This window comes from Anabas testudineus, chromosome 16 (assembly GCF_900324465.2).
Source record: "Anabas testudineus chromosome 16, fAnaTes1.2, whole genome shotgun sequence".
NCBI lineage: Eukaryota > Metazoa > Chordata > Actinopteri > Anabantiformes > Anabantidae > Anabas > Anabas testudineus.
In genome coordinates this window covers 17,816,011-17,840,723 of record NC_046625.1, presented here as the reverse complement: position 1 = coordinate 17,840,723, position 24,713 = coordinate 17,816,011, and the positions used below count along the sequence as shown (strand labels likewise).

The 24,713-nt window shown below is 39.1% G+C and overlaps 4 protein-coding genes across 7 annotated transcripts; 2 read left to right on the top strand and 2 right to left on the bottom strand.

Moving 5' to 3' along the window:
- The first annotated feature begins 388 nt into the window (after window positions 1-388).
- Window positions 389-3,168, top strand: LOC113170344 (hemicentin-1-like). Of its 2 annotated transcripts, none has more exons than XM_026372412.1 (7): window positions 389-595; window positions 1,086-1,430; window positions 1,521-1,742; window positions 2,071-2,352; window positions 2,509-2,596; window positions 2,729-2,759; window positions 2,859-3,168. In XM_026372412.1, exons 1-7 carry the CDS (start codon window positions 484-486, stop codon window positions 2,895-2,897), a joined length of 1,119 nt encoding a protein of 372 aa, XP_026228197.1. In that variant the 5' UTR covers window positions 389-483; the 3' UTR covers window positions 2,898-3,168. The 2 variants fall into 2 exon arrangements, with proteins under 2 accessions (XP_026228197.1, XP_026228196.1); XM_026372411.1 differs by having other exon boundaries at window positions 2,726-2,759.
- Window positions 3,169-4,111: 943 nt separating this feature from the next.
- On the bottom strand, window positions 4,112-8,183 carry LOC113170073 (carcinoembryonic antigen-related cell adhesion molecule 6-like). Its single transcript, XM_026371967.2, has 8 exons — window positions 8,084-8,183; window positions 7,509-7,648; window positions 7,246-7,325; window positions 6,939-7,144; window positions 5,745-6,008; window positions 5,139-5,450; window positions 4,853-4,952; window positions 4,112-4,722 (listed from the first exon to the last, which is right to left on the bottom strand). Exons 1-8 carry the CDS (start codon window positions 8,124-8,126, stop codon window positions 4,659-4,661), a joined length of 1,209 nt encoding a protein of 402 aa, XP_026227752.1. The 5' UTR covers window positions 8,127-8,183; the 3' UTR covers window positions 4,112-4,658.
- Window positions 8,184-8,740: 557 nt separating this feature from the next.
- hpn (hepsin) lies at window positions 8,741-20,435 on the top strand. Its single transcript, XM_026371966.1, has 13 exons — window positions 8,741-8,936; window positions 9,821-9,959; window positions 14,795-14,902; window positions 15,070-15,111; window positions 15,409-15,538; window positions 15,625-15,744; window positions 15,925-15,965; window positions 16,211-16,376; window positions 16,598-16,788; window positions 17,771-17,866; window positions 18,104-18,246; window positions 18,545-18,709; window positions 19,202-20,435. Exons 2-13 carry the CDS (start codon window positions 9,923-9,925, stop codon window positions 19,244-19,246), a joined length of 1,284 nt encoding a protein of 427 aa, XP_026227751.1. The 5' UTR covers window positions 8,741-8,936; window positions 9,821-9,922; the 3' UTR covers window positions 19,247-20,435.
- Window positions 20,362-24,107, bottom strand: LOC113170074 (CXADR-like membrane protein). 3 transcript variants are annotated; one of them, XR_003299616.1, is made up of 9 exons: window positions 23,978-24,107; window positions 23,463-23,799; window positions 23,146-23,370; window positions 22,203-22,493; window positions 21,989-22,067; window positions 21,474-21,504; window positions 21,080-21,279; window positions 20,896-21,005; window positions 20,362-20,498 (listed from the first exon to the last, which is right to left on the bottom strand). XR_003299616.1 is itself a non-coding variant. In XM_026371968.1 (9 exons), the coding sequence occupies exons 4-9, from the start codon at window positions 22,483-22,485 to the stop codon at window positions 20,432-20,434; spliced, it is 744 nt and encodes a 247-aa protein (XP_026227753.1). In that variant the 5' UTR covers window positions 22,486-22,493; window positions 23,146-23,370; window positions 23,463-23,799; window positions 23,978-24,107; the 3' UTR covers window positions 20,362-20,431. The 3 variants fall into 3 exon arrangements, 2 of the variants coding, with proteins under 2 accessions (XP_026227753.1, XP_026227754.1); XM_026371968.1 differs by having other exon boundaries at window positions 21,106-21,279; XM_026371969.1 differs by having other exon boundaries at window positions 21,106-21,276.
- Window positions 24,108-24,713: the final 606 nt, after the last annotated feature.

Here is a 24,713-nt window from a genome sequence, read left to right as displayed (position 1 = left end):
TCTGCTTGAATGATTTCAATTTGCACAGTCCTCTCCACAGTTTTGCTGCACCGAATGTAAAAATATTTCTATAATACCCTCTTTAAGATATTTAGCTGCACATTTAAGAATAAATTATGAAGCTTTTGGTCACATGACATGGATGTTATTAAAATATTATGTAATATTGTCATAAAGATATTATTAATAAATAAGCAAAGCGGTAATATTGACTAAAAAGAAGTGTGCCCTCTGTGGGATATATAGCTGCAAATTTGAGAACAGATTCTGAGTAAACATGTTGCAGATATTATATTGATATTGACAGAGTGACAATTTGCACACGGTCCCTAACTCTGTATAGCCATGTGCTGGGGGGGTGCAGTTCTGTTGTCCGACCATTAAACATCAGACGCAGATCGGTGGATCTGTCTGCAGGAGAAGTTTCAGCCAAATGTCTGTTGAATATCTAACTTCAAACCAATTTCACCGCGGTTTTCTTCCATGAACTTCTCCATGATCAAATTAAATTCCAGGATCTCAAATGCGTCTCTAAATATTGTGTTTCACGTTGATATGGAGAAGTTGATCACACTGCTTCTGATCCTGGCGCCAGGTAAGTAGAGGAAATATTTATATTTTTTCATTTTTTTTAAAAATTTATAGAAAGTGTTGTAATATAATGTGTAATTATTAACCTATTCAGTTATTAGAATTAACTTGTATTTATTGTATCTAATCTATTTATATTGCCCTAAACAGTGAAACTGGATGAAAATCAGTCACAGGGTAGATTCAGCTGCTGAATTGTACATAGGAAGGAATGACTTAATTACAATACCAGAGAAAAAGGAGTTGGCACCTGCTCATTAACACAATTCAAATTTTTGCACCCAAACCAACTTTCAGTTAGATGCAGGTTGCTCACTAGTTTCTTTTTCTAGTCACTGTTATCCTAACAGCAGATCACACTACACACACACACACACACACACACACACACACACACACACACACACTCAAATTATTTGTAGGTTGCAAGAAGTTTCTATTTCCTGTCAAGGTTGTGAAGAAGTAAATCAGATTACACTGCTTGTTTTCTGCAGGAACTGTCAGTGCTGACTGGCCGGTGACTTTTGAAAACCCAAATCCTTGTGCTTTAAAGGGGTCGTCAGTGACCTTCAGGTGCACATACAACTACACTGCTGAAGAAACCGTTCTAAATCATACATGGCACAAAGGACTATTGAAAGGTGACATCTGGACACGCGTGGAGCTCTCTGAACTTTCTTCATATCACAGTCGTACTGAATATCTTGGTGATCTGCATCACAACTGCAGCCTTGCAATTCATGATGTGCAGGATACTGATGCTGGACATTACTACTTCAAGTTTGATACAAACAAGTACGGGAGGCGTAGTAAAGGCTCTGTGTATCTGTCTGTCACAGGTAAAATTGCTCCAATCGCTGTGTTGCCATTCAAGTTTGATATTCTGAGCTTCTCTTAACATCTGGTCTCTTCACCTGACTGATGTACAGAGTTGAGCGCCAGAGTGCACCCACAGAGAGTGAGAGCAGGAGACACGGTGACGCTAGAGTGTAGAACAACTTGTCAACTTTCCAGCGTAGTCTGGTTCAAAGATGGACGGCCGGTAGCTGAACCAGAGTTCCAGGCCAAGGCAGAGGATGCTGGGAATTATTTATGTGTTGTCGAAGGACGGGAATCATTGCGGTCGTACCCTGTTGCTCTGGATGTTCAGTGTAAGTAAGGTAGCAACATTGATGAACAAGACAAATGAGACAAAAGCTGAATCAGTTTATCAGAGTTGGATAGAAGCACATGTTCTCTGAGCCATTATCGTTTTAACAACATCTGTTGCTCTGCTTATTGTGCTCACTTCTAATGTTATTACACTTTAAGATGTATAACATTATTAAACAAAAAGAGTTTTAAATATTTGAAATAAATAATCTTTGTCTGTTTATCCTCTGTCAGGATTAAACATAAGGACTTTCTTTTAAACTGAAAACAAATCTGTAAAAAGGATGTATACAGCAGTGAGTTGGTGGTGTTTCACTGTATACACAGATCCTCCATTAAACGTGTCCATTGAGGTGAGTCAACCTGGCAGTCTGGCTTTGGGCAAAAATGTTAGTCTGACCTGCAGCAGCGCAGCTAATCCTGCAGCAGATTACACGTGGTACAAAGGTGCATCCAGCTCCAGCCCTCTGCTCCAGGTGGGCTCAGGAAGGGTGCTGCCTCTTCTCTCTGTGGAGGCTTCTCATACTGGACTCTACCTCTGCCGGGCCAGGAACAGCGTGGGAGAGAACAACTCAACTGAGGTGCTGCTGACACTGGGAAGAACAAACAGTGAGTATGCAGGGAAACTAAAGCTTGTGGACGACTGATGCAGCAGTCACAGCCAGTATTGTCAATGAGTCAGCAATAACATGTCGATAGCAGATATTTTAAGTGTTGAAACATAGCTTTTATTCCTTATAGTGTTTTTTTCCCGTCTTCTTTTAGTAACAGTTACCCGTGTCCTGCTCTTTTTTGGTTTGGGAATCAAAGTTGTTATTGTGATGTTACTTCCACTGGTCATTATTTGGGCTTGGTGAGTTAAGATATACATGATTTTATTTTTTCACACCGTGGACATGGTTATTCTATTCAACGACTATCATAGCATGTCAATGAAACAAAGAGTTCCATGAATTAACGTTTCTTATTTTATGTATTTAAGCAGGAAAAGACGTAAGACGGCTGCGAACAAAAAGGTAAGAAATTATTTATTTATTATTTATTTAAGTAAGACACAAATTATTTGTTATTATTTGTCACAAAATGTCTCATGTTGTCTTGTCCTCTGCTTTCAGGTGTACAGTCATGACTATGAAAACATCCACACTGCCTAAATGGCAGAAGAAAATGTATGATTAAAAGTATGTTGAAACTAGATATTGAATTACTTTACACTTCCTTTATTTAAACCAGCTTCGCTCACTGACTGAGTGGAGCTAAGAAGATAGTTTGGCTGCTTTAAAGTTGACTCACACTTTCTCCATCTTTCACCTGTGACAGTGCTCAGGCCTTCTCGTGGCTGTTTTATGTCAGTATGTGTATATATCATTTATTAGTATTAAAGTGGAAATAGACGTAAATATAGTATTTTGAACAGTGCAAAAATACTGTTGTTTAACATGTGTCATTGTGTTGAATGGTTCCGTACTGCCACATCATAATGAAGCCAAATAAGTTGTAGTAAAGCCAGGAGGTTCTGCCCCCTTGAGTTTGAGTGCATGTATAGCATATAGGGCTCTGCCAGACTTTTAAATACTGTAATACTTTGTATGTTGTTTTAGCTTTTTCTAAGCTCGGTGTGGAGGCTGGTTGACATTAGATGTTTAGATTTTTAAATATTCTATGTACATTACTGTTCAAATGTTTAGGATAACTTGTCACAGCTGCTTCTATAAAACACCAGCACACAGAGGCAGGCTGTGTTTGCTGATGCAAGTTCATCAATTGATCATTGATTATTAACACTTTTCACACATTTTCATGGAAGACAAGAAAAGCTATAAGTGACCCCAAACATTTGAATTGCAATGTATGCACTTTACAGAGCATTTCAAGGCACTTCTTTCACACTGTAAAGAGGTTTGTATATATGTCTAAATCTATGACTTCCTTTAAACGAGTTGGATATTGACCGTGCAATAAAAACGCTGACACTTTACAGTATATGAACATAACACCTTTTGAACCAATGCTGTCCTTAAAGATGTAGCCCAAAATAGAAGAGCTGATATGTAAGAACATTTTGTAAATGTGACAGAGTCACTGCCCTTCTGGTTTTCCACTTTCTCACTTCTCTGGTCAGCTTCTGTTGGCGCCTTATCACACTGAGGAGTTTACTCAAAAACTACACAAATGCGACCCAGTCAGAACCATGAACGGCTTTTAATTGGATCATTACGACTGCATTTTCCACCATCATCTTCCAGTTTCCACTTCAATAGCGAATTTTTATTAACAGCTGCTTCAGTATTTTCCACTTCTGGGTATCACTTATACAGTACTTGGTGCACTAAAATCCAGTAGGATTTTTTAAAAATAGTTCTGGATGTCAGCTGTGGCTAATGTTTATTGTTTCAATTACATACAACACACAAAAAGCAGTTCTAGTAACAAGTAACTCACAATCTACTTTATCAGGTGTAATAAATATTTAAATATTTTCTCCTTAAAGAATGCCTGGTTTCAGCACCATTCATCATCATCCCACAACACAATTGTACTGCAACAAAACGGCAGCTGCCTTACATTCACTTTTAGTGATTTGAAAAAGTCAGTCCAGTTCATCCTCATTCATCTCAGTGCATCGATATCCAGGAATTAGCATGTCCAATGTGGTGTCTTGCTTGCATGGAAGGTTAGTAATAGTTTAATAGTAAAAGGTCGACAATGAGTCTTGAAAGGTGTTTTTCTTCTGTTCATGTGATTTCGGTCATGAATGAGTTCATAATGTAAAACTAACATACACAAACACAATATTGAAAAAAAAAATCTAAGTCTTTAAATACTGTCTGTCTAATGAAATGCCTCTTGTGCTTTATAGTTTAAATCTGTTGGAGATGACTTTTAACTGAATATTTGTGGGTCTTGCTGAGTCTTTACGGCTCTGTAGCAGTTGTCTGGGTGAGGACGTATGAATGTTGTGTTGATGACTTCTTTTTCCTAAAATAACAAGACAAATAAATCATTAGAAACACACTCATTTGCTGATCTTGACATAGTTCCCTGGATATCACATTAAGATTTTAGTTACACATTGTAGTAATTCACTGTCACCTTGTGCACCACTCACCTTGTCACAAGAAAGGCAACTAAGGCTATAATAGCCAGGAGAGCACAGATGGTCACTCCAATGATCACGGCTCTGCTTCCTGCAGAGTCCGATAGAGTTGCTGCATTGGACAAAAATATAGAATGAGCTAATGTAAGTCAAAATGTCTTAGTCAGTGTTTCATACTGTATATGCATGTATGCAAATAGTTTAACTCTCAGGTGTAGACCTTCTTGTTTTGAAGTTTGCTCATTTGAAATGAATGTAAAGCAACTAAGTAAAGGTAGCTGGCTTTTCATTCACCTACCTCTGGAAGCACTGAGTGCTACAGAATAAGTCTGTGATCCATGTTTGTTGCGTGCCACGCAGCAGTGCAGCCCATGAACCTTAGCGGTGATGTTAGCCTGGCTGAATGTAGGGTTTCTTTCTGTGGGTGTTGCCAGGGACTGCCTTGCTTGATGAAAGCTTTTGTCTGCTGCAGGGAGACATGCTTCCCCTTGATACCAGGTGTACTTGTGGACAGGTGGGTTGGCATCACTACTGCAGGTGAGAGTCACAGGAAGCGTGTCCTGGAACTCTCCGGGAGGAGACACTGACACAGTTGTGTTTCGGGGAGAATCTAGACAGTGGGGAGGTCAAAGGTTGGTTACGGCTAGCTCGAGGTCATATTATATTCTATTAAAACATCTAATTTGTTGAACCCATGCAACAAAGCCAATTTTAACCTATTTATAAACAAGAGTCCTTCTTGACTTCTCTTTGTTTGAGTAAGGCTATATGTACTACAGAACACACTCACAGGTGAAGAATAAAGAAATAACTTTGTGGGCTGACTACTCATTAGTTGTTTTTTCATGTCTTGAACACCATAGAGGACACAGAACACCTTGAAACATGATTAAACTTCACTTACACTGCACATCAAGGCCAAGCACTGGTGACTTCTGCTCTTTATCCCCAGTCTGTATTTGACAGTAGTAACTGCCTGAGTCATTAGATGTAACTTCACCGATGTTCCACACATGTCCAGTGTGTCTTGGGGTGGTGTCTGTGGTCTTGTACCATCTGAAAAGTGCTGTTGATGTGGCTGCAGGGCTGCAGCAAGCCAGACGTAGGGTCTCACCATCAGTGATGTCACTGGAGGGACTTGCTGCCACTGTCACTGCACTGGGGGAATCTGGAGAACATGCATAGAATACAGTTATTTTTTTATGTTTAATACAACAGTTTTATCACTATAAAAAAGTTAGCCCAAGTTTCAAAAGCCATAACTTCTCTGTCTAATAAGAAATGCTGTTTACACAATTCTGTATCATGTATTCTTTTGTACCATTTGTTGGTCATGCAGATAAAGAGTAGACAGAAATAAAAATACAGTAAGAAGAATGTGACTTCACTGAGATTGGTCAATAATTACTTAGGACTATCAGGATCAGTGCCTACTTTTCTTACACTCATCACCCTGCCCTACAAACACACAAAATGAGATTACTTTTCAACAGTGTCTAATACGATAAACTGCTCTCAATCTCCTTTTATCTATGTTTAGCAAAGACAAGTTATTCTTTGTCTCCACTTGTTTGACTGCGAGAATAATCTGCAAGCACCAATGGAGGATTTAGTTAGAAAGAAGAAACTGTTTTGTCTACTTTGTCAAGTTGCACTTCCAAATAATGTATTATTTGGAAGCACTCAGTTTCATTTCAACTATACACAAATAGCACAAACACAGGGTTGCACAGAGGAAGTAGTTACTACTTGGTGCAGTGCAAGGGCAAGACGTCTTACCGCAACATATGACTGAAACATTCTGCCACAGGTTCTACATGACTCATTAACCTTAAAACATTTTGTAATGCCTTGTGTAATTATCCCATGTGGCAACAGACAGAGATCCTGTTAAGAAAGTGAGGCAGTGAGCAAGATGTTAGACACAGAAAGAAAATGAACAGCCACAGTCTTGAGCAAGAACGAGGCTTTGTGATTCTGCTGAGGTCTGACTGTGCAAACTGATATTCTATACTATTTTCAATGTTTCTATAGTCTCTTTGTAACACTACAAATTACAAATTGATCTCTTTGATGACAGTCACTGTCGTGTTCCCACCTGCCACCAGGAGCTGGACTCCTCTCTGCTGTGGCATCTTCTCTGTTGGATGGTCAGTGATGAGATAAAACACGTAGGTTCCACTGTCCGACTGTCTCAGATTAGTAATCCTCAGAGAACAATTGTTTGTTTCTGGCTGCCCCAGGTACTGGATCCTGTTCTGGTAGGATGGATGTGGGAAAATGCCGCCACTGTGGAACACATACCTGACACATACAGACAGTTACTTAGAGAGTTAGAGTCAGTTGGTTTAACCATCATACCATGAGTTCCTCTCTGTGCTTCTGTGTGTTTTTTTTATAAATACCTTGGTGTGATACAGCGGCTGTCTTCAAGACACCACATCTCAGACAAAACCTTGTATTTTTGTCCTTCACTTTCTCCACCCTGGTTGAGAACAATACACAAACTAACTTGAGTCTAGATGGTGTAAAAACATAACGACACATTTGAAATAGTAATCTTTCCTTTGTTTACCCTCGATGAACCACCTCTCCTGACTGACACTGGGATACAGTTTGTACAGATTCTGGATAATGTCACACAACAATGGCGTCTTTATTGAATTACCTGAGCAGGAAGCTGCCCCTCTTTGGTTTCATTTAAACTTTGGGGGTAGTCATAGGAACAAGGGAGAACAACTGAGGAACCAATCACAGCACAGATAGGACTGTCTGGGACACGAACTGACCAATCACCGGCAAGAATGCCTGCGGAGCAGAGGACTAGTATTTTAATACAGTTACACCATCAATCAAATTTTATAAAACTAAATTATTACAACAAGAGTTAAAAAATGTTATGGATGTATAAATTTGTTACATTTTCAGCATTAAAATACTAACAAGGTAAAACAAGGTAAAATTAACTGTGAAACAAGTAGGTTACTGCAGTTATTACAGCAATGCGACTTGTACTCAGCATTTTCCAGGTGTGTCGGCTAAGAAGGGCTGTACTAGATCTCAACCTGATGCTTACAGTGGGAAATTATTAGATTTCTGTTAGAGCAATGTAAAAACATATTGGAAGGCATATTAAAATGTATTCTGCCATTAAAATAAAGTTGTGTTAAATGAATGTAAAAGCAGAAGCTGTGCGGAAGCCAAAATGAATGAACGTGTGGCCTATTTCAAAAAGAATCTCACCTTGGACAGACAGCATGAGCAGCAGCCAGCAGCTGGACGCCATGCCCTGACCTTCCTCCTGCCCTCCTGCAGCAGCTTCACCTTTTCTCTCCTTCCCACTTGTCTCTGTCACTCTGCGACACTTCTACTCTTTATTTAAGTCAGTGACTTCTCCTTTTCATTCGTAGGGCAGGCTGCTTTACTTCCCCTTATTGTCTCTGTCACGGGCTGAGGTGATGACGGGGCTTTCGTGTCAGCAAAGGGACCTCAGGGTCAACAGAGTGTGCGGACGGTAGGTGGTGGTTTGGGTGCACTGACTGTTTATATGAGGCATCACACTTGCTCAAAATAATCAGCTCTCATCCTTCAATCAGTTCCCTTTAAGCCTTGCTGTTGTAGACTCTGTATTATTATGATAATACAGGGCTGTCGGCCGCGGGGTCCACCTGTGCAGGTGCGCTGCCTCAGACGGCCCCTCTGTTAGCCCTCTCAGTGACGTCACGTGACGTCACGAGCGCCCCCCTCGGGTCCACGCAGAACCGACGGACCACGGAGAAAAGTTTCAATAACTTAGTTTCACCTCGTCCAGTCTTCCAAATGTTTCTGTCTTGTCTGCAGGTGGCTTCGGTTGACACAGACGCTCGTCCTAGCTTGTTTTTTCTTGCGTCTCCGGGGTCAGTAACCTGTGAAGAGAGCACAAAGGGATCTACTGAAAACTGGGATTTATCTGTGGTGGCGTGTGTTGTCGTCTGTCTCCGAGGCAAAGGGTGTCATTAGTATTTCTTTCTTTTTAAAGCAGGTTAAGAGAAATAAAATTGATAATATTTTTACTAAAGGAGAAGGCTGGGGTTACACCTGCTTCAAGAAAAGACAGGTGAGTCGCTCTCTGGGAGAGTATGTGAGCCCTGTTCGGCTAATATGTTCATATATTATAAGTGTGGTTACCTTACATAGTGTTTCAGGACATGATCTGAACTTAGAAAACAAGTGGCTGGTATACTGTTTGTTTGTAATAAGTAGGCCACGTGTGTCACTCTTTTTTAATCAGCGTTTTATTTTATCATTTGTGTTCTTTCTGTTGAACCCAATCTGTCCCAAAGTCTCTTAGGAGGGTGCTGGTCTGACAAAAGCTAATACTGAAGTGACCCAAATCCAGTAGCACTGGTCTTTTCTAATGTTATGCCCGCAATTAATATATCTAAAAGTATATTAATATATTGATAATATACGCAATAGACTAGGAGATCTACCCTTTTAAAACAAGTAGCCATAAGGTAAAGACACAGCTGAACTCAGCTACCTGTGAGAAGTCCTGTGACTGGTTTAACCTTTGCTGATGGTTAATTAACCCAACATCCCCTTATCCGTAGTGACATGAGTAGTTTGCATGGAATTAAGATGCAAAGCACAGGTGCTTTAATACAAATATATATATAATAATAAACCTGTTAATGGATCCTTCTGTCTAAATCCAGGGTGGGTCCTCTACGGGGTGGGTCCTTGTGTGTGTTTGAACACAAAGTGAAAACAACAAACACGAAAGAGCTTTATTAATTAAAAATATAACATATATTATTAACTTACTAATTTAATGCAGTAGTATAGTTGTACACTAAGTTTGGAATATTACAATACATGTTCTTAAATTCCTGCTTATTTTTTAGGCTGCATTTCTGTCTATCCAGGTTTTAAAAGATATAAACATGAAATATAATATGGTGTGTGTCCCTCACTATTATTTTATTGTCATTATACCAGGTTATAAAGGGACTGGTGGCGACCTACTGTAGATGAATCAAGGAGAGAAGGAAGGAGACAGCTCATCAAATACACGTGCACTCTGCTTCCCACTGTATACAGATGTATGCTGAGAAAGTTGTAACAGAGGGGAAGATGGGTGAGTGCACACTTTACATGCACTGTTGTTCTTCTGTTGCTCTCTTTCGCCCCCCCCACACCTCCCTGCGCTCACACACACATGCACGGATCGAAACTGTGCTGGTCATGCTACACCTTGTTCTGCCTGCTCTGTGCTTTTGGGACCAGACATGAGTCCACTCGACAGTTAACCATTAACACACTTGTTCAAAGCTGGTTGGCTGTCTGTCTGATGTTCACTAGATTTATTTGTGAGGTTTGACTGTCAGCTTGGAAAACATTTACTTGGACTTGTTGTAATATTTTTTAATCCAAAGAGTTAAAGTGTTAACCTAAATAGAACCAACAAATAACCTCCAAATTACACAGTAACACATTGTACTTCCTGCATACATAATCATTTACAACACACTCTCCTGTCAAGCATAAACAACTCTCTGTAACCATATCACAGGTAGTATGAAGTTCTGCAACACACCACTCAACGTCAGTACATATAAAAGAAAAAGTAAAGAAGACAATCTACATCTGTCCAACTGTTACTCTGCATTAGCTGTAGTGTCACAGTGTTGGAGTATATGTATTGGCCAAACTTTATGGCTCCTAAGGACTTTACTCTGTTAGCCTTTATAGGGATATATCTGTAAGGATAGATAAGATTTCTTGCTCCATTTAGAAAACAGTCAGTATGAACTGTGAAATGCTGCCCGTTGGTGCACACAAAAATATGCTGACCACTTACATTTTATACATATGATCCATACAGTAAAGCACGTAAAGGAACCTACCTTACATTAGAGGAACAAATTGAGAAAGTCTCTTGCTGGCAACTGATGCCATCTCCACAGTTTGTGTTGCGAGGTCTTCTTGGTCACTCTGTCCTTCGTGTGCCGTACCTTACTTTCCTCTTGGTTTTCGGTGCCTGACTGAAGAGAGTCCACCCAGATGTGGTGGAGTAGAACCTTTGGTGTGTGCAATTACAGGAGAAGCACAGTCAAGGAGTGGCACATATGGCGTGACTTGTTTTGTGTACGTCTGCGCTAAGCTTAGGTGGGAGATTATTTTCAGAAATATGCTATATTTACCTTGGTGTGACATGCATATAAACTATTCAGGTATGGCAAGTAGAAAAACACAAATATGTACACTCACACACAATAATATTTTCCTAATTAGCCCAATAATTACTATACAGTTTGATTGCGTTTATTTTTACTCTTCCTCCATGACAACCACCTAAAGTGTGAGTCATAGCTTCTGTTGTGTGTCTCATCTTTGTGTGTGTGGTCTCCTTATGCTTCTGTACTGTTATTTCTGTCTCATCCCACCCTTGCCACGCCTAGATGCATAAAATGTGGTCTTTTTGATTTGACATTCATTTTTAAGACTACTGTCAAAGTCTTAATATCACTGCAAGAGGAAAATGGTAATACAGGACATGCTTGCTATGCAGTGAGTGGGTCAGGAGGCCTAATAAACATCAGCCTAGCGTATAAAAAAAGCAAAGTGTACTGCCACATGTCTCATCTGGTGCACAGCTGCTTCTTTTCACCCAACAGAGAAGTACTACAGTGGGAGGGAGTAATTCGTGCAAAGCTAAGGGGATCCCTCCCAAACATCTTTCAGAAAGAGTAATGACACGGTAAACTTTTTCCACTCTGCTGCCTCTGGGTGGTCATGTGACTCATGGATGAGGATACAAATAATCCAAATTACTCTGAATGCCTGTGTGGATGGGTCACATACATGTACTGGAAGTAATGATTCATTCCTGCCTCTCATGGAAGCCTTATTTACCCCAGTGGCCAAACCATGGCAGTAAACTATTTAGTCACACAGAGTGGCAGCGCTAAATGCTGACTGCATTGTGAAATATGCCACAGCGATGCATTCTAACACTGTTTAAAATGTCAGCATATAAATTAATCTTGGCTATAGTTGTTGTTCAGTAACACAGTGTCTAAAAGAAACTTTTGTACTGAAATTGCCTGTTTTGGCAAACATAACATCTAATTCAGACTATAGTGTTCATCAACATTTGTAATACAACACAACACCCACTGTGGGTTATTGCTTAAATTGTAGTTGCCTGTCAGCTCTCTTTTATATGAAAATAGAAATGATATCTGTTTTCAAATTAGTTACTTTACTATAAACTAAATAATTGTACAAGTCTTTTTGAATCTTTAAACATGACTATTAGTTATTATTATGGTATTTATTATTGCATGTCTATAATTATATTAGTATTATTAATACAATATGTATAACATATATAAAACAACTGTCTACCAACTTTTACTATTGCAGTGCATATTTCAGCGCACAATTTTCCTATTTCAGAGGAACCCCAGCCTCATAACACATGCACACAGATTCACACACAGGAGAAGGTGATCTTAGGGAGAAATGGACACAATAGAGTACTTGTTCTATCCGCCTGTGTAATTGGTAAGGCTCCTGTGTGGTGGGTGGATACAGAGCAGGAAAGGGGGAGGAAGAAAGGAGTGTGGGAACAAGGGGGTGGACAGAACCTTGGTAGGTGCTAAAGCTGAGGTGGAGGATAGTTCCTGAAACATTATCTGAGAGAATGAATGCATGTCCGGGTTGTGCCTCTGATACAACGTCCAGTGGATGTCTGACAGTCATCAGATGTTGCTTTTTGTCTTTTCTCTGCTTGAATTTTGTGTCTAGCTGGATTATTAATTGCATTTACAACTCAAGAAGCAGTAACAGCATTATCATACCTACATAACTTGATATTTGGAGGTGAAGCCTGAGGACGAGTGAGGGAAAAAGAGGGCAGGTACACGAAGGATGGAGGAGGAGACATGAGGCACAAAGAAGGGAAAGAGGAAGGAGAGACACGAGTATACAGGGATGCAAAAAAAAAAAAAAAAAAGGCAGGGAGCGTTCTGGAAAAATCCAAAGTAGAGTTTTCCACAGAGAGAATTGTGCTGTGAAGACAGGGAGAAGATGTGAGGAGATAGCAGAAAAGGTTAAGGTCACTGGAGCAGTAGGCCTACACTGCTATCATGTTTCTTGACAACAACAAAGGAATTCAGCCACACACCAAACATTTCAAGTAATTCTGTAAACACCACACACTGGTTCCTTGTCAGTCTATAAATTGTTTACTTCCACAGATCAAGACACGCCAAAGAAACTGGCTTTAAGTGTGGTAACAGTGCAGGATTGTTCTTGCTTTAATTCAAGACTGGCAGAATCACAGTGGCTCCCTTACATGTCAAAATAAAAACATCTGCAGCCTGTGTTACAACGTTTTGTCCATAGAAAAAGAGAGAAACAGAAACATGAGAGGCAAAATGTTAATAGAAGATAAAGAGAAGTTGGAAACTTGGCATGTGAGGTGTTTTCTATGTTCAGAAGGGAATACTCATATGTAGGATCGCCTCTCATTTCCTGACACACTGGAAAATACCACTATGACAGGCTGGCTGTCTCTTGCTACATTACATTAATGTTTTACACATCTCCAGGTTCAGCAATTAAAGATACTTGGATCTACTTTAAAATGAATTCTCATGTCCACAAAAACGTTAAAAGGCCTTTTCACAGCAGACCAACATAATGAACATAATGATATGTATGAAGAGCTTTTGGATACAGTAGTTGTTTTTTGTGTCACATTCGAAAAACCACAGGTCTTTGTACAGTTAAATGAATGATGACTGAATTCCACTTGGTTGCTTCAGTCAGTCAGTGTTTTTCTGACTCACAGTCTCACTGCTTTGTGGGATACTTGAATATAACAAGTCACCCTTAATATTATTAACTATGCTAATAGCTAATAATATAGCTTTTCCTACTAGAAAGCCAAACCAAACTTACCATGAAACAAGGATGATTTCCTGTTATTTTTCTGAGCTGAGCTGATGAGTTGAGCTGTTCTTAGTGATAAGGGATGTGCCAGATGATTTTTGTATGTTCAGTAACCTCATGCTCCACTCATCCAGCCAATGCTTTACATATGAACTTCTCTCCCAGATAATATAGAAATGCCTACAGTAAGTCACATGTCTTAAAAAAGGAGAATAAGACAGGAGAACTTGTTAAACCACATTCATTAGAGATGGAAACGAGGTGAAACTAAAAATCCTGTTCTGGTTGTGTACTGTCAACATGCATAATACCTGGGACCCTGGAAATGCCACACTCCAGTCTTAGTTATGAACGTTAATGGTTGTATGCATGTTTTTCATTCCATGTCTGCAATGAAAAATGTGTTTTACTTTTAAGCTGTGGATCAAGTTGACAAACTCTGCTCAGAGCAAAGGATAACAGGGGCAGAAAGGGACACACTGAGAATAACACTGGTGTGCAGGTGCACACATGCACACACAAACACACACAAACACTATGTGCACACGGAACAGACATGACATATGCTAGTTCAAGAGTTTGCTCTTGCTTTGTGGAGAAATGATAAACTTTAGACTATTGATCTAGTCAGTGTCATTTGTACTTTTCAGACTGTGCCAGTAAATGTGCTGCATGCCCCTTCTCACTGGGATTACGAGCTGAAACAAGTTATTTTGCTGATGTTTGTTGTAGGATGGCTTACAAACAAACAGCCCAAATACTAGCAGCCTGTACTTTTGGCATGTATGATTTTGTCGAATATATGTATATAGCAATGTCAGCGGCAACGGTTAACTTCAGTTCACCACTGTAATATTTACTCTCTTCAGATACCTTTGTGTTATGTAATGGAAAAGGCTTGAATGCTGCTGTTTTATGTGTACTGGCCTGTGCGCAATTGTGTGTGTCTCTATGAATATATTTATACTGTAAAACAAGTCGATGTGGACTCAAGTATGTGTCTGTCTGCAGGGAGCAGGGGAATCTCTCTGACCTGTGTGTTGACCCCCTGCCGAGTGATTGGCATGTGTGTAACGCTTATGACCTTGGGAGCCATTGGAGCAGCTGTCTGGGCCGTAGGTCAGACCATATACACGTACAATTTTGGTCAAACATCTAACAACCACGATCAATTTGGATTGAAGTGTTCATATTTTGTAGTATTCACTGTCAAAATGATTAAATGAGTTCTATTATAGATAACACTTTCTGAACAAATGGCTGTTGTTTTTATTATCCTTCTGCAGTTACATATTGCACAATGGAAGAAGACACGGGGCTGTATGATGGTGAGTACCTGGGAGAGGAGATGCTGATCATTCCTAAAATAATTATGCCTCCAGTAATGACAAATCTGCTGTGATTAAGGCTGGCGGAGTTTATATCTTTTACTGATGTCAATGATGTTGGCAGACAAAAAAACTTTAATTTCCTAGGTAACAATTCCCAGAAAATATACTGGTCTGCAAAAGACACATTTACAGTTAGATAAGAGAAGAAAGTAACACTTGAGTGTAAATGATGCAAAATAGTATGTATGTTTATCAAACTTGTTTTAAAAATAAACCACAATTGTTTCGTTGTAGTTCAGGTAAATTCTGCTGATCAGCATCTCCGAGTATTTGACTCCACCCAGAGGAGGTGGCGCCAGGTGTGTTCCTCTCCAGCCAACGAACTGCTTGCTAGCATTAGCTGTGAAGAAGTGGGCTTCGTCAGGTGAGAGATTTTTGCAATTATGTCTCAGTGTTGTCATAAATTGTGTTATATAGAAGTAATATAATGTGTGTGTGTGTGTGTTTCAGTGTGGTGAATTACTCAGTCACATCAGTGCCAGATGCCAGTGGAGACGGTGGAGAGTTCTTCTGTGTCAGACAGGAAGAGCTCAGCCATGGCAAGAAAATCAAAGACTCATTGTTCCCATGGTAACAAATACCTGTCTGTTTGATCTTGTAGCTGTCCCACAGCAGTCTAACCTACAGTGTCCTCTCTGTTGCCCTTCATGCTGTTTCTTTCAGTTGTCTGCTCACATGAACAGGAACTTGGACTTAAAATTTTTCTTGTCTCTGTCACACTGTTACTAACTCTGTCTGTCTCTGTTCCAGTGACTGTGAGAGCAGGGAGGTTCTCACACTGTTGTGCCAAGGTAAGATGTGAGCTCAGATCTAAACTAGCTGACTGACACACTGGCACATTTTAAACACAGTTACCTTACTAACTCATCATTTCCCACACATACTATTTCTTTTTATCTGCATCTCATCTTATCTGTTTATACTCAGTATTATATAGTTATTTATATATCTCATTCTTGAATACTTAATTCCTCAAATCTTAGATGTTTTTTTCCTCCCTCTTTGTTGTCCTCTCTGTCCTCTTGCTCCTCGGCAGATTGTGGCAGGCGTAGCTTTGCAGCCGACCGTATAGTTGGTGGAGTGGATGCGAGGCAGGGCAGCTGGCCATGGCAGGTCAGCTTGCAGTATGATGGAGTTCATCAGTGTGGAGGATCCATCATCTCAAACAGATGGATTGTGTCTGCAGCTCACTGCTTCCCTGAGTAAGAGAAAGAACTTGATTTTATACTTAAACAGTAGCTTGAAATGCATGTATTATTGTTAAACATAGTTTCAGTTTGTACATTTTTTATTGGGTTAACATAATCAGATTTTCATCAGTGTTTAATTTGAAGTTTGTATTTATGTTAGTAACTCATCTTTGAATAGAAAACTCTTGTGTGAGACATTGTTTTGTCTTTGTATTTCTCTCTTACTATGCTAGACGGTACCGCTTTGTTAATCGCTGGCGTGTGCTGCTGGGCTCCATTTATAATAAACCAGTCAACGCCAACGTGGTGGAGGTCAAGACTATTGTTTATCACAGCAGCTACCTGCCATTTGTAGATGCTAATATTGATGACAACAGCAGGGACATTGCTGTTCTGGCCCTCTCCCAGCCACTCACTTTCAATGGTAGGACACACAATGACACACAGGGTACGCATGCCATCTCGCACTCATTCACACACACCTGTGTGTTTGAGCTGTGATGATTAGCGACAAGGCCAATGGCAAAGTCATAGAGAGAAAACTAGTGAGACACAGAGATGCTGCTGGGTTTCCTGTTTCTTAGATTAGACCAAACAGGACAAAAGGTCTTTTATCCAACCTAATTTGATCAGCACTGAGCAGGATGTAACCTCCAGCCCCTCTTGGCTCTCATTCCCTCTTTCTGTCCTGGTATCCCTCGACTCCTTTGATAACCCCCACTCTAATAATATGAGGGCTAAAATACTTCTTACGTGACTCAACTCTCCTCTATTGACTATTAGTGAGGCCTATAATCTGCAGAGAAGAAATAAAAGTGTGATTCACCCCATTCTATGCAGTAAAAGGAACTTGGAGTAGAAACGATAGAAACGTTTTAGTAGGTCATGTCTGACATCTAGTGTTTGCCATTCAGAAAAACAGATTAGCTATTATAATAGCACAGTATGAAGTTTAAGTGGCTCTTTCCACAGTGCACAATTTTAATGCAATCCTCAGAATCCCATAATCTGGTAATATAATGGGAGATTGAATGTTCTTTTATATTTTAACTATATAACATTTTTTGTTCTTCTACATTAAGGTGGTACCTGTTGCACTCACATTTCAGTCCTTGTTCATGCCATCTCAGTTCATCTCACTAAAGTCTGTTCATGACCTTAGTTGTCATTTTACAAGAATAAAAACATGGATGATTTATCATGTGTATGGTTTTGTATATACAGTATGTGTTTGTTTCACAGCTTATAGGCATTTTATTCCCCGTATCTTGTCTCCCTGTTTTCACATGTCAAAGTGGTTTCTAATATATTTGATCATTTCTGCAATGACTATGTGCATTTGAATGAAGTACTATTATAAACATGAGTTTGCTTATTTCTGAACACACACATATGTTTTTGCGCAGAATACATTCAGCCTATTTGCCTGCCAGCATATGGTCAAAGGCTGATAGACGGACAGATGGGAACAGTAACAGGCTGGGGAAATGTAGGATACTACGGTGAGTTGACATTTGATTTACAGCTGAACTGTGATGAACTGCAGACAATTACTTGTTAGGCAACATTATGTACACCACTTAACAGTTTTTTTTTTCACAATTTTGTTGTACTGTTGTGCTAAGTGTGACTGTGCAATGACAATAAAGATTTATCTTTGTTTTCTTGATGGTGGTGGTGGTGGTACATTACCTGTGTAGAAGAAAATCATCAGTGTACTGTCAATTTCTTACTCACAGGTCATCTGGCAGATGTTCTCCAGGAAGCAAATGTCCCCATCATTAGTGATGCTGTCTGTAATGCTCCTGATTATTATGATAATCAGATCACCACCAGCATGTTCTGTGCTGGTTATGAGAAGGGAGGCACGGATGCCTGTCAGGTCAGAGTCTGTCTGTCTACGTTTATGCATTCTGCTGCATAAAAGCATGCTTTTTTGGTTTCTAATTAGAGAACTGGATTTTCGCCTATATAAGCAAATCTCAAGAGTGTATTTTCTGCTGTTGGCACATGGCACAATTTGACTCACACTCAGTGAATCAAATCATCAAAATAGAATGCATGACCAATAGATATAAACACGTTACTGGATGTACATAAATGATACTGTTTGTCCTACTTACTTCAGTTACTGAAATGGGCATTTCAAATGTGTGTGTAAACTGTTTGTGTGGTTTCAGGGGGACAGCGGTGGTCCTTTTGTGTCAGATGACTGCCTGTCTAAGACCAGTCGGTATCGTCTCCTGGGGGTGGTAAGCTGGGGAACAGGCTGTGCTATGGCCAAGAAACCTGGCGTCTACACCAAAGTGTCGCGGTTTCTACCCTGGATATCTTCTGCTATGAGGGTAAGAGACTTAATAAATCATTTGTTTTTATTGTGTTTTTCATTGAAATACTGCTACAGGTTGTGTTGACCTACAGAACACAACAGTGACCTACAATTATAATAACTCTTTAGTGGGACAATTAGGTCAGCTATAAACCACTCACTACCAGTTTATGGACATGTCCCAGATTTCTACATACAGTCATATTTATTTATTGTATACAAAGCAGAATCATTAGATCAACAAGACATAAAGGGCAACAAAAAGTTGTTGACTCTCATGAACTCATGCAATTTGTTGTCTGCTGTGTCTCACCTACCGAGTTGTTTATTGTTTTATTGTTACTATTACGCTATTATGTATTTTCCTTTTTTTTTCTAAATGTTTTAATAAGATTGGAGTCATGAAATTATTATTTTACAGAAATGTTTTGCAATGCTTGTAAATCTAAAGTCAGATACATCTGTAATTTCTTCTTAAATATAAAAGTCTACTGTTCTCTCTTTCCAGAACTATCACAACTCACCGGGAGTTCACAAAATGGCTCGGACATGAAATTTCAGCACCCACAGTACAATTATACTTTTTCAACTGTTGAATGACAATATGGTCAGACACTATAGATGTCAATGAGGAGTGTTACAACTAATGAAATGATGTAATGTTCCCCTTGTATCACCTTGTTTCCCATTCATTCCTTTTTCCAGGAAATGTATGCCAGTATATTACTCCGTTATAGATATACTGTATCTTTGCAGATTAAGTTTTAAAATCTTAAACAAAGACCTGCTGAAGTTGTGAGGACATTGCAAAGGTGAATAAAAGAGTAAAAGGGAAATTTAAGACACATAATTGCTTAATTACATTTAAAATGTGTACATAAGTACTTCTAACTTTTTACACAGCAGAGATCCCATTTTGCACAGTAATTAAATCTTAACCTGTTTGATACATGACTTGTTTTAATGGATAATTATCTTTGTCTATCTTGTCTAATCCATGTTTATGATGGACATGGACAGATGAAGATAACTCTCATATTCAAATCAGTATTTTGTTCTTGTTTTGTAAATATTAGTTTATGTGTTTTATGTAGGTGTTATGTTATGTGAGATATGTTATATATGTCTGAATTATCCACACATTTTAAAGCCAAGTGCAATAACAATATAAATCATCTTCTTATAAAATCAAATTTTAACACTTTCCAGCACAGATTTTTAGCTTTTGATTCACAGTGTAAAGTAATTTGAAGTCAGACTCAGAGATGACTTTAAAACTGAATGATTTATGGAAATGCTTAACACAGTGTACATAAAAATACAAATTGTAAAATGTAAAAGCATTCATTGAGTATTTTATTGAAATAAAGTTTTAATTATAAAAATAAACGGACACAGTCTTTGTAATATAATGTCAGAATACAGTTCAAACAACAAAACAAAACAACAGTACCTAAGACACTACAGAATGAAAGAAAGACAGAAACCAGCTAAGTACAGATTTTTAAAAAACAATTACTTGCCAAATGAAATATCTGCTTTTGTATTCAACTAGTATTACTGGACAGCATAAAATAGAAGCTAAATAAATAGAATACAAAGTATAATAAACACTTTTTTTCAAGACTACTGCACAGACACTAACACCTCAATGAACCCACTGGCACACACACTGTCAATAGAAAGACATGATATGTCTCATGATGATTACAATGCTGTTATTAAAGAGTGAAAAGTCTCAATCAGACTCATTTGATTTAGCCACAGTAGCGTAGATCACAGTGTTGCTATTGTCTCCCACTGACCTATAGAGAAAATGATGGTATTAATAATTCATAATAATAAATATTTTATAATTGTAACCATATATGTAATACTGTGTTACATGTTGGGTTTTTATGATTGATTCTGATATTACTCATTGAAACCGAGTAGGTTAAATGTTGAAGGATTAAATATATTAATACTATCAGTGAAAAGTACTTGGAGGACATTTTTCACACAAAATGGTGTCTGTACAGTAGCTCTGATTATAAACAATGTGAATCTTCGGTTTTTATCATTGCAGGCTAATGTGATGTACTTTTTAAAACCTTTCCTGTGATGTTTGTATTATAAAACTGTGAAGTTACAGTGCAGTGCAGTGGACTTTACTTGACTCAGAGTTAAAATGCTGTCACACTTGGTAAACGGTAAACTTACCAGGTGTTCTGTGGAGTTCTGCTGTTGTTTATGTGATGTGGGAGACTGGGGTTTCTGGGTTTAATGGTCACTGTTGAATAGTGAACTTCATCTACAGGAGAAGTGCAGACCTGAAACAAAAGAGGGAATTCAGTCAAAATCTGCTGACATCTGCAATTTGTGACTGTATATGTACAGCATATACCTAATATTTTGAAACAGAATGTTTACATCATGGTTGTGGTTTAGGTTACTCTGTGAGGCAGATGTAAGGTCCTGGGCGTTAGTAACCGCTAGAGGAGAAGATTCTAACATATGGACGTTGGCATAAACACTGTCAGATTGATGGTCAAAAGCTGAAGAACTTGAACCTCTCACACTGAGCCTGAAGTCAAACACAGGCTGCTGGACAGGAAATAAGAAAAGTCAGATGAGGATATTTGTACTTCCATTAAAATGTCTAATTTGGCTTTTTATCATTTGTAACATTTTGGTTAGTTATTTATCTTTTTTGTCTAAAGTGGGAAGTTCATATATCCCGCCAAATCCTTTCGGAGAGAGTAATGAGTTATCTAATGACCTTTACTGGAGTTACTCACTTTTTCCTCTGCACGGAGCTGCCGTTTCCTCCTACCAACAGGAGATTACAAAAAAAAGTCACTTAATGTTCCTTCCCTTATACAGAGGGTTTCTTGTTACTCAATCCTGGAAAACTATTGTTTACTGATCATCTTATTTACTGTATTAAAGATATACTGTTAGTGCTTTAATCCATCACAACTCACAGTCCTACGTCTATTTGCAATCACAGTCACTTCAGAAATCTGTATATAACAGACTTTTAAACAGATACTAATGAAGCATTAAATCCAGCCTTAGCACAAGTCTCCTTTCAACATGTAAACACGGATGAAAAAAGTTTTACAAAGTAATGTATGAAAATGAGCTTTTTAAAAGAGGACATACATGCAGCCATGGCAACGCTTCATTAAACACATCATAAACAGCTTCACAACATATGCAAAAAAAAAAAAAAAGAAGCAGCAGTGACTCAAATATGCAAACAGAAGTGCTATTCAGTCACACCCGCTTTCTCCATCAGTCACTGACTCACCAGAAGAAGAAGAATACAGCAACCACAAGTGTCACAAGAAGGACTCCAACTCCAGCCAAGACTGGTAAAGGCTGAATTCCTGAAGAGAAAAACCCGCACACACATAAACCTGTATGATCACTGTTGGTAGAAAATTCACCTCTGCCTTTTAATTATTAAATGTGATTTTGTTTTCGTCAATCACTGTAAAAAGTATAAAGTAAAAGTCACAAACCAGGCTCCTTTTTCTCCATGGTCAGTAGCAGCTCGGTCGATTTGTTTTCCCCCAGACTGTTCATGACCTGGCAGAGGTAAACTCCGGCGTGCGACGGATCCACAGAGAGTAGAGACAGCACCTGTCCTGAGCCCACCTGCAGCAGGGAGCTGGAGCCAGGGGAATCTGTCCTCTTGTACCACGTGTAGTTGTCTGCTGCAGGGTTTGCTTCACAGCTGCAGGTCAGATTCACACTGCTGCCCTCAGTAACGTTTTGTGGATCGACTGAAACTGCAACATTCATTGGACGGTCTGAAAGAAAAAGTCCCAACAGATTATTCCTGAATGAGACACAACCTGCTCTGTTGTTGTACAGTAGTACAGCATATGTCTGAGAAGATATAAGTTAATGATTTCACCAAGACAAGACCTTAAACATGATACTTGTATTTCGTGCTGGATGGATATATGTGTCAAAATCATTTCCCCTTTTAAGACCAGTCCCGCTGAATAAATGTGTAGTCAACTGTACGGAGAAATAGTCCATAAAGCTCCTTTTCTCCTTTTGGACAGTAATAAAAGTTGTGCTAAACATATCCTAAAGATGAAGCCCCACAATGTTACAGTTGACTTTCTTGGGAGCATCTAATCTACAGGAAATTAGAAAGTTTGTTCACAGAGGTCAACAACTGACCTTGGATCATAGTGACAAAAGTTGAAATGGTTTTATATTCTACTGTTCCTTCTTCTGATCAAAACTAAATAAAAACTGGGAGGACAGATGATGGAAAGAAGGTGAAGGTTGTTTTAAACACGGATAACACGTGCAGTACATCTAACTGTACATCTAGACCCACCTTTGTAGGACTGAATTTAAAGAATATCTACTAGAGTCACTGTTACTGTTCATGGAGATGTTTCTGCTGTGAGAAGCAGTTTAGTTTAAGCTGTGTACAGTACTTACATTGAACGTTCAGAGCCACAGAGACAGATCTAACAGACTCTTGTCCCAGGACAGCACAGTAATACCTTCCAGCATCCTCTCTCCTGGTCTGGAAGACAGGTTTGAGTACAGGTTGTCCATCTTTGTACCACACAATTATTTCAGGTGTAGGACAACCAGACACACAAGTCAGGCTGACTGTTTCTCCCTCTGTCGCAGTGCTGGGCTGCACGAGAGCTGTCAACTCTGATTTGGAAACACAAACAGATTTATTTTATAAAAATATTACAATTTTTGACTGATGTACTACTGATGTATTTTTCCCATTGTGTTGTTACCTTTTACAAACAAATAAAGCCCTGTAGTACTTCTCCATCTGTCGTATGTTGTCTTAAAACTAAAGTAGTATGCTCCTTCATCGGTGTGTTGTACATCTTTGATCTCCAGACTGCAGTCACTCCAGTAGTTGCCTAAATATTTAAAGTCTGGGGGTGGAGAGAGTCTGGAAAAGGGGAGTCAGCCAGTTTTCGCCAGATATCAGCCGGGCTTTATACCAGCTCACTGAAGTGACCTCATGGCCGTTGGGATAGTCATATTCACACTTTAGAACTACTTTTTTCCCTTTTAAAGTGCACTGATTTTTGAAGGTCACCCCCCAGTCTCTACTCCAGGCACCTGAGGAAAAAATAATAAAGGAAACCACCATTTTAATATGGTCGTGGCTCTCGAGACAGGAATTGGCAAATAACATGGGCACCTACACAGGCTAAGTTCTAAACTGAAGTTTGATAAGATCACAGGCACGTTTCATGCTAGTATAAATAAAAAACACAGGTAGTGTGGGATTCCTTACCTGCTATAATGACCAGAATCATTAGAATCCAACTTTTCATGATAAATCCCGGATGATAATGGTTTTATACAGCAACATGTAAAAAAACTGCCACCGAGTCAAAGTTACAAGCTACAATGACTTATTGCTTATTGTGCATTTCAGATCATTTTGTGGCGTGGAAAGCAGAAGTTCCTGCTTCCGCTCATCGTCCATGCTCATCAGAGTGTGTGTTAGGTAAACTTAGAAAGTCTCCAAAAACACGTTTTCTGAATGCACACATGTAAGGTGGTAGGGATGTGGCAAAGCATGTCTGAGACATTAGATTTATTAGTCATTCACCACCTATTGAGACACTGCAGCCAATGCTGTGTGTGGTAATATGTTACCATGCAAAGTAGGATGCTGAGGGTAGAGCTTCACTTTTACAGTGTCAACCTGGGTGTTTCAGGAAATGAGGAACACAAGTGTGATCAGTAGAGAACATATTGCTTATAATGTATCTTGCTCCAAAATGATTAGTGATCACTAAGATCACTGCATTACAATAGACCTTATCTGCCTTTGGCCAACAATAACTATCCCTGTCCACAGGGTGGCGTTAGTGGACAGATGCAGCAGGCTCTGCAAACCGCTGGTGGACAATCAGAGCGAAAAGAAGATTAAGGCAAGTTGATCAGGTTTCAAGACTGCGTTGTGAAAAGATACAAGTAGAGTTTGTAGAATCATGTGGTTGTTTCGCTGCCAGTCAATGTCA

Coding starts and splice junctions, on each gene's coding strand:
- LOC113170344 (XM_026372411.1), top strand. CDS start 484: ATGAACTTCTCCATGATCAAATTAAATTCCAGGATCTCAAATGCGTCT. Junction 2,597..2,725: donor CTGGTCATTATTTGGGCTTG/GTGAGTTAAGAT, acceptor TATGTATTTAAG/CAGGAAAAGACGTAAGACGG. Junction 2,760..2,858: donor AGACGGCTGCGAACAAAAAG/GTAAGAAATTAT, acceptor CTCTGCTTTCAG/GTGTACAGTCATGACTATGA.
- LOC113170073 (XM_026371967.2), bottom strand. CDS start 8,126: ATGGCGTCCAGCTGCTGGCTGCTGCTCATGCTGTCTGTCCAAG. Junction 5,451..5,744: donor GCTTGGCCTTGATGTGCAGT/GTAAGTGAAGTT, acceptor CCCACTGTCTAG/ATTCTCCCCGAAACACAACT. Junction 4,953..5,138: donor AGCACTCAGTGCTTCCAGAG/GTAGGTGAATGA, acceptor TGTCCAATGCAG/CAACTCTATCGGACTCTGCA.
- hpn (XM_026371966.1), top strand. CDS start 9,923: ATGTATGCTGAGAAAGTTGTAACAGAGGGGAAGATGG. Junction 9,960..14,794: donor TGTAACAGAGGGGAAGATGG/GTGAGTGCACAC, acceptor GTCTGTCTGCAG/GGAGCAGGGGAATCTCTCTG. Junction 15,966..16,210: donor TCTCACACTGTTGTGCCAAG/GTAAGATGTGAG, acceptor GCTCCTCGGCAG/ATTGTGGCAGGCGTAGCTTT.
- LOC113170074 (XM_026371968.1), bottom strand. CDS start 22,485: ATGAATGTTGCAGTTTCAGTCGATCCACAAAACGTTACTGAGGGCAGC. Junction 21,505..21,988: donor GCTGTATTCTTCTTCTTCTG/GTGAGTCAGTGA, acceptor TCCTGTTGGTAG/GAGGAAACGGCAGCTCCGTG. Junction 21,280..21,473: donor AGCTCCGTGCAGAGGAAAAA/GTGAGTAACTCC, acceptor TTTCCTGTCCAG/CAGCCTGTGTTTGACTTCAG.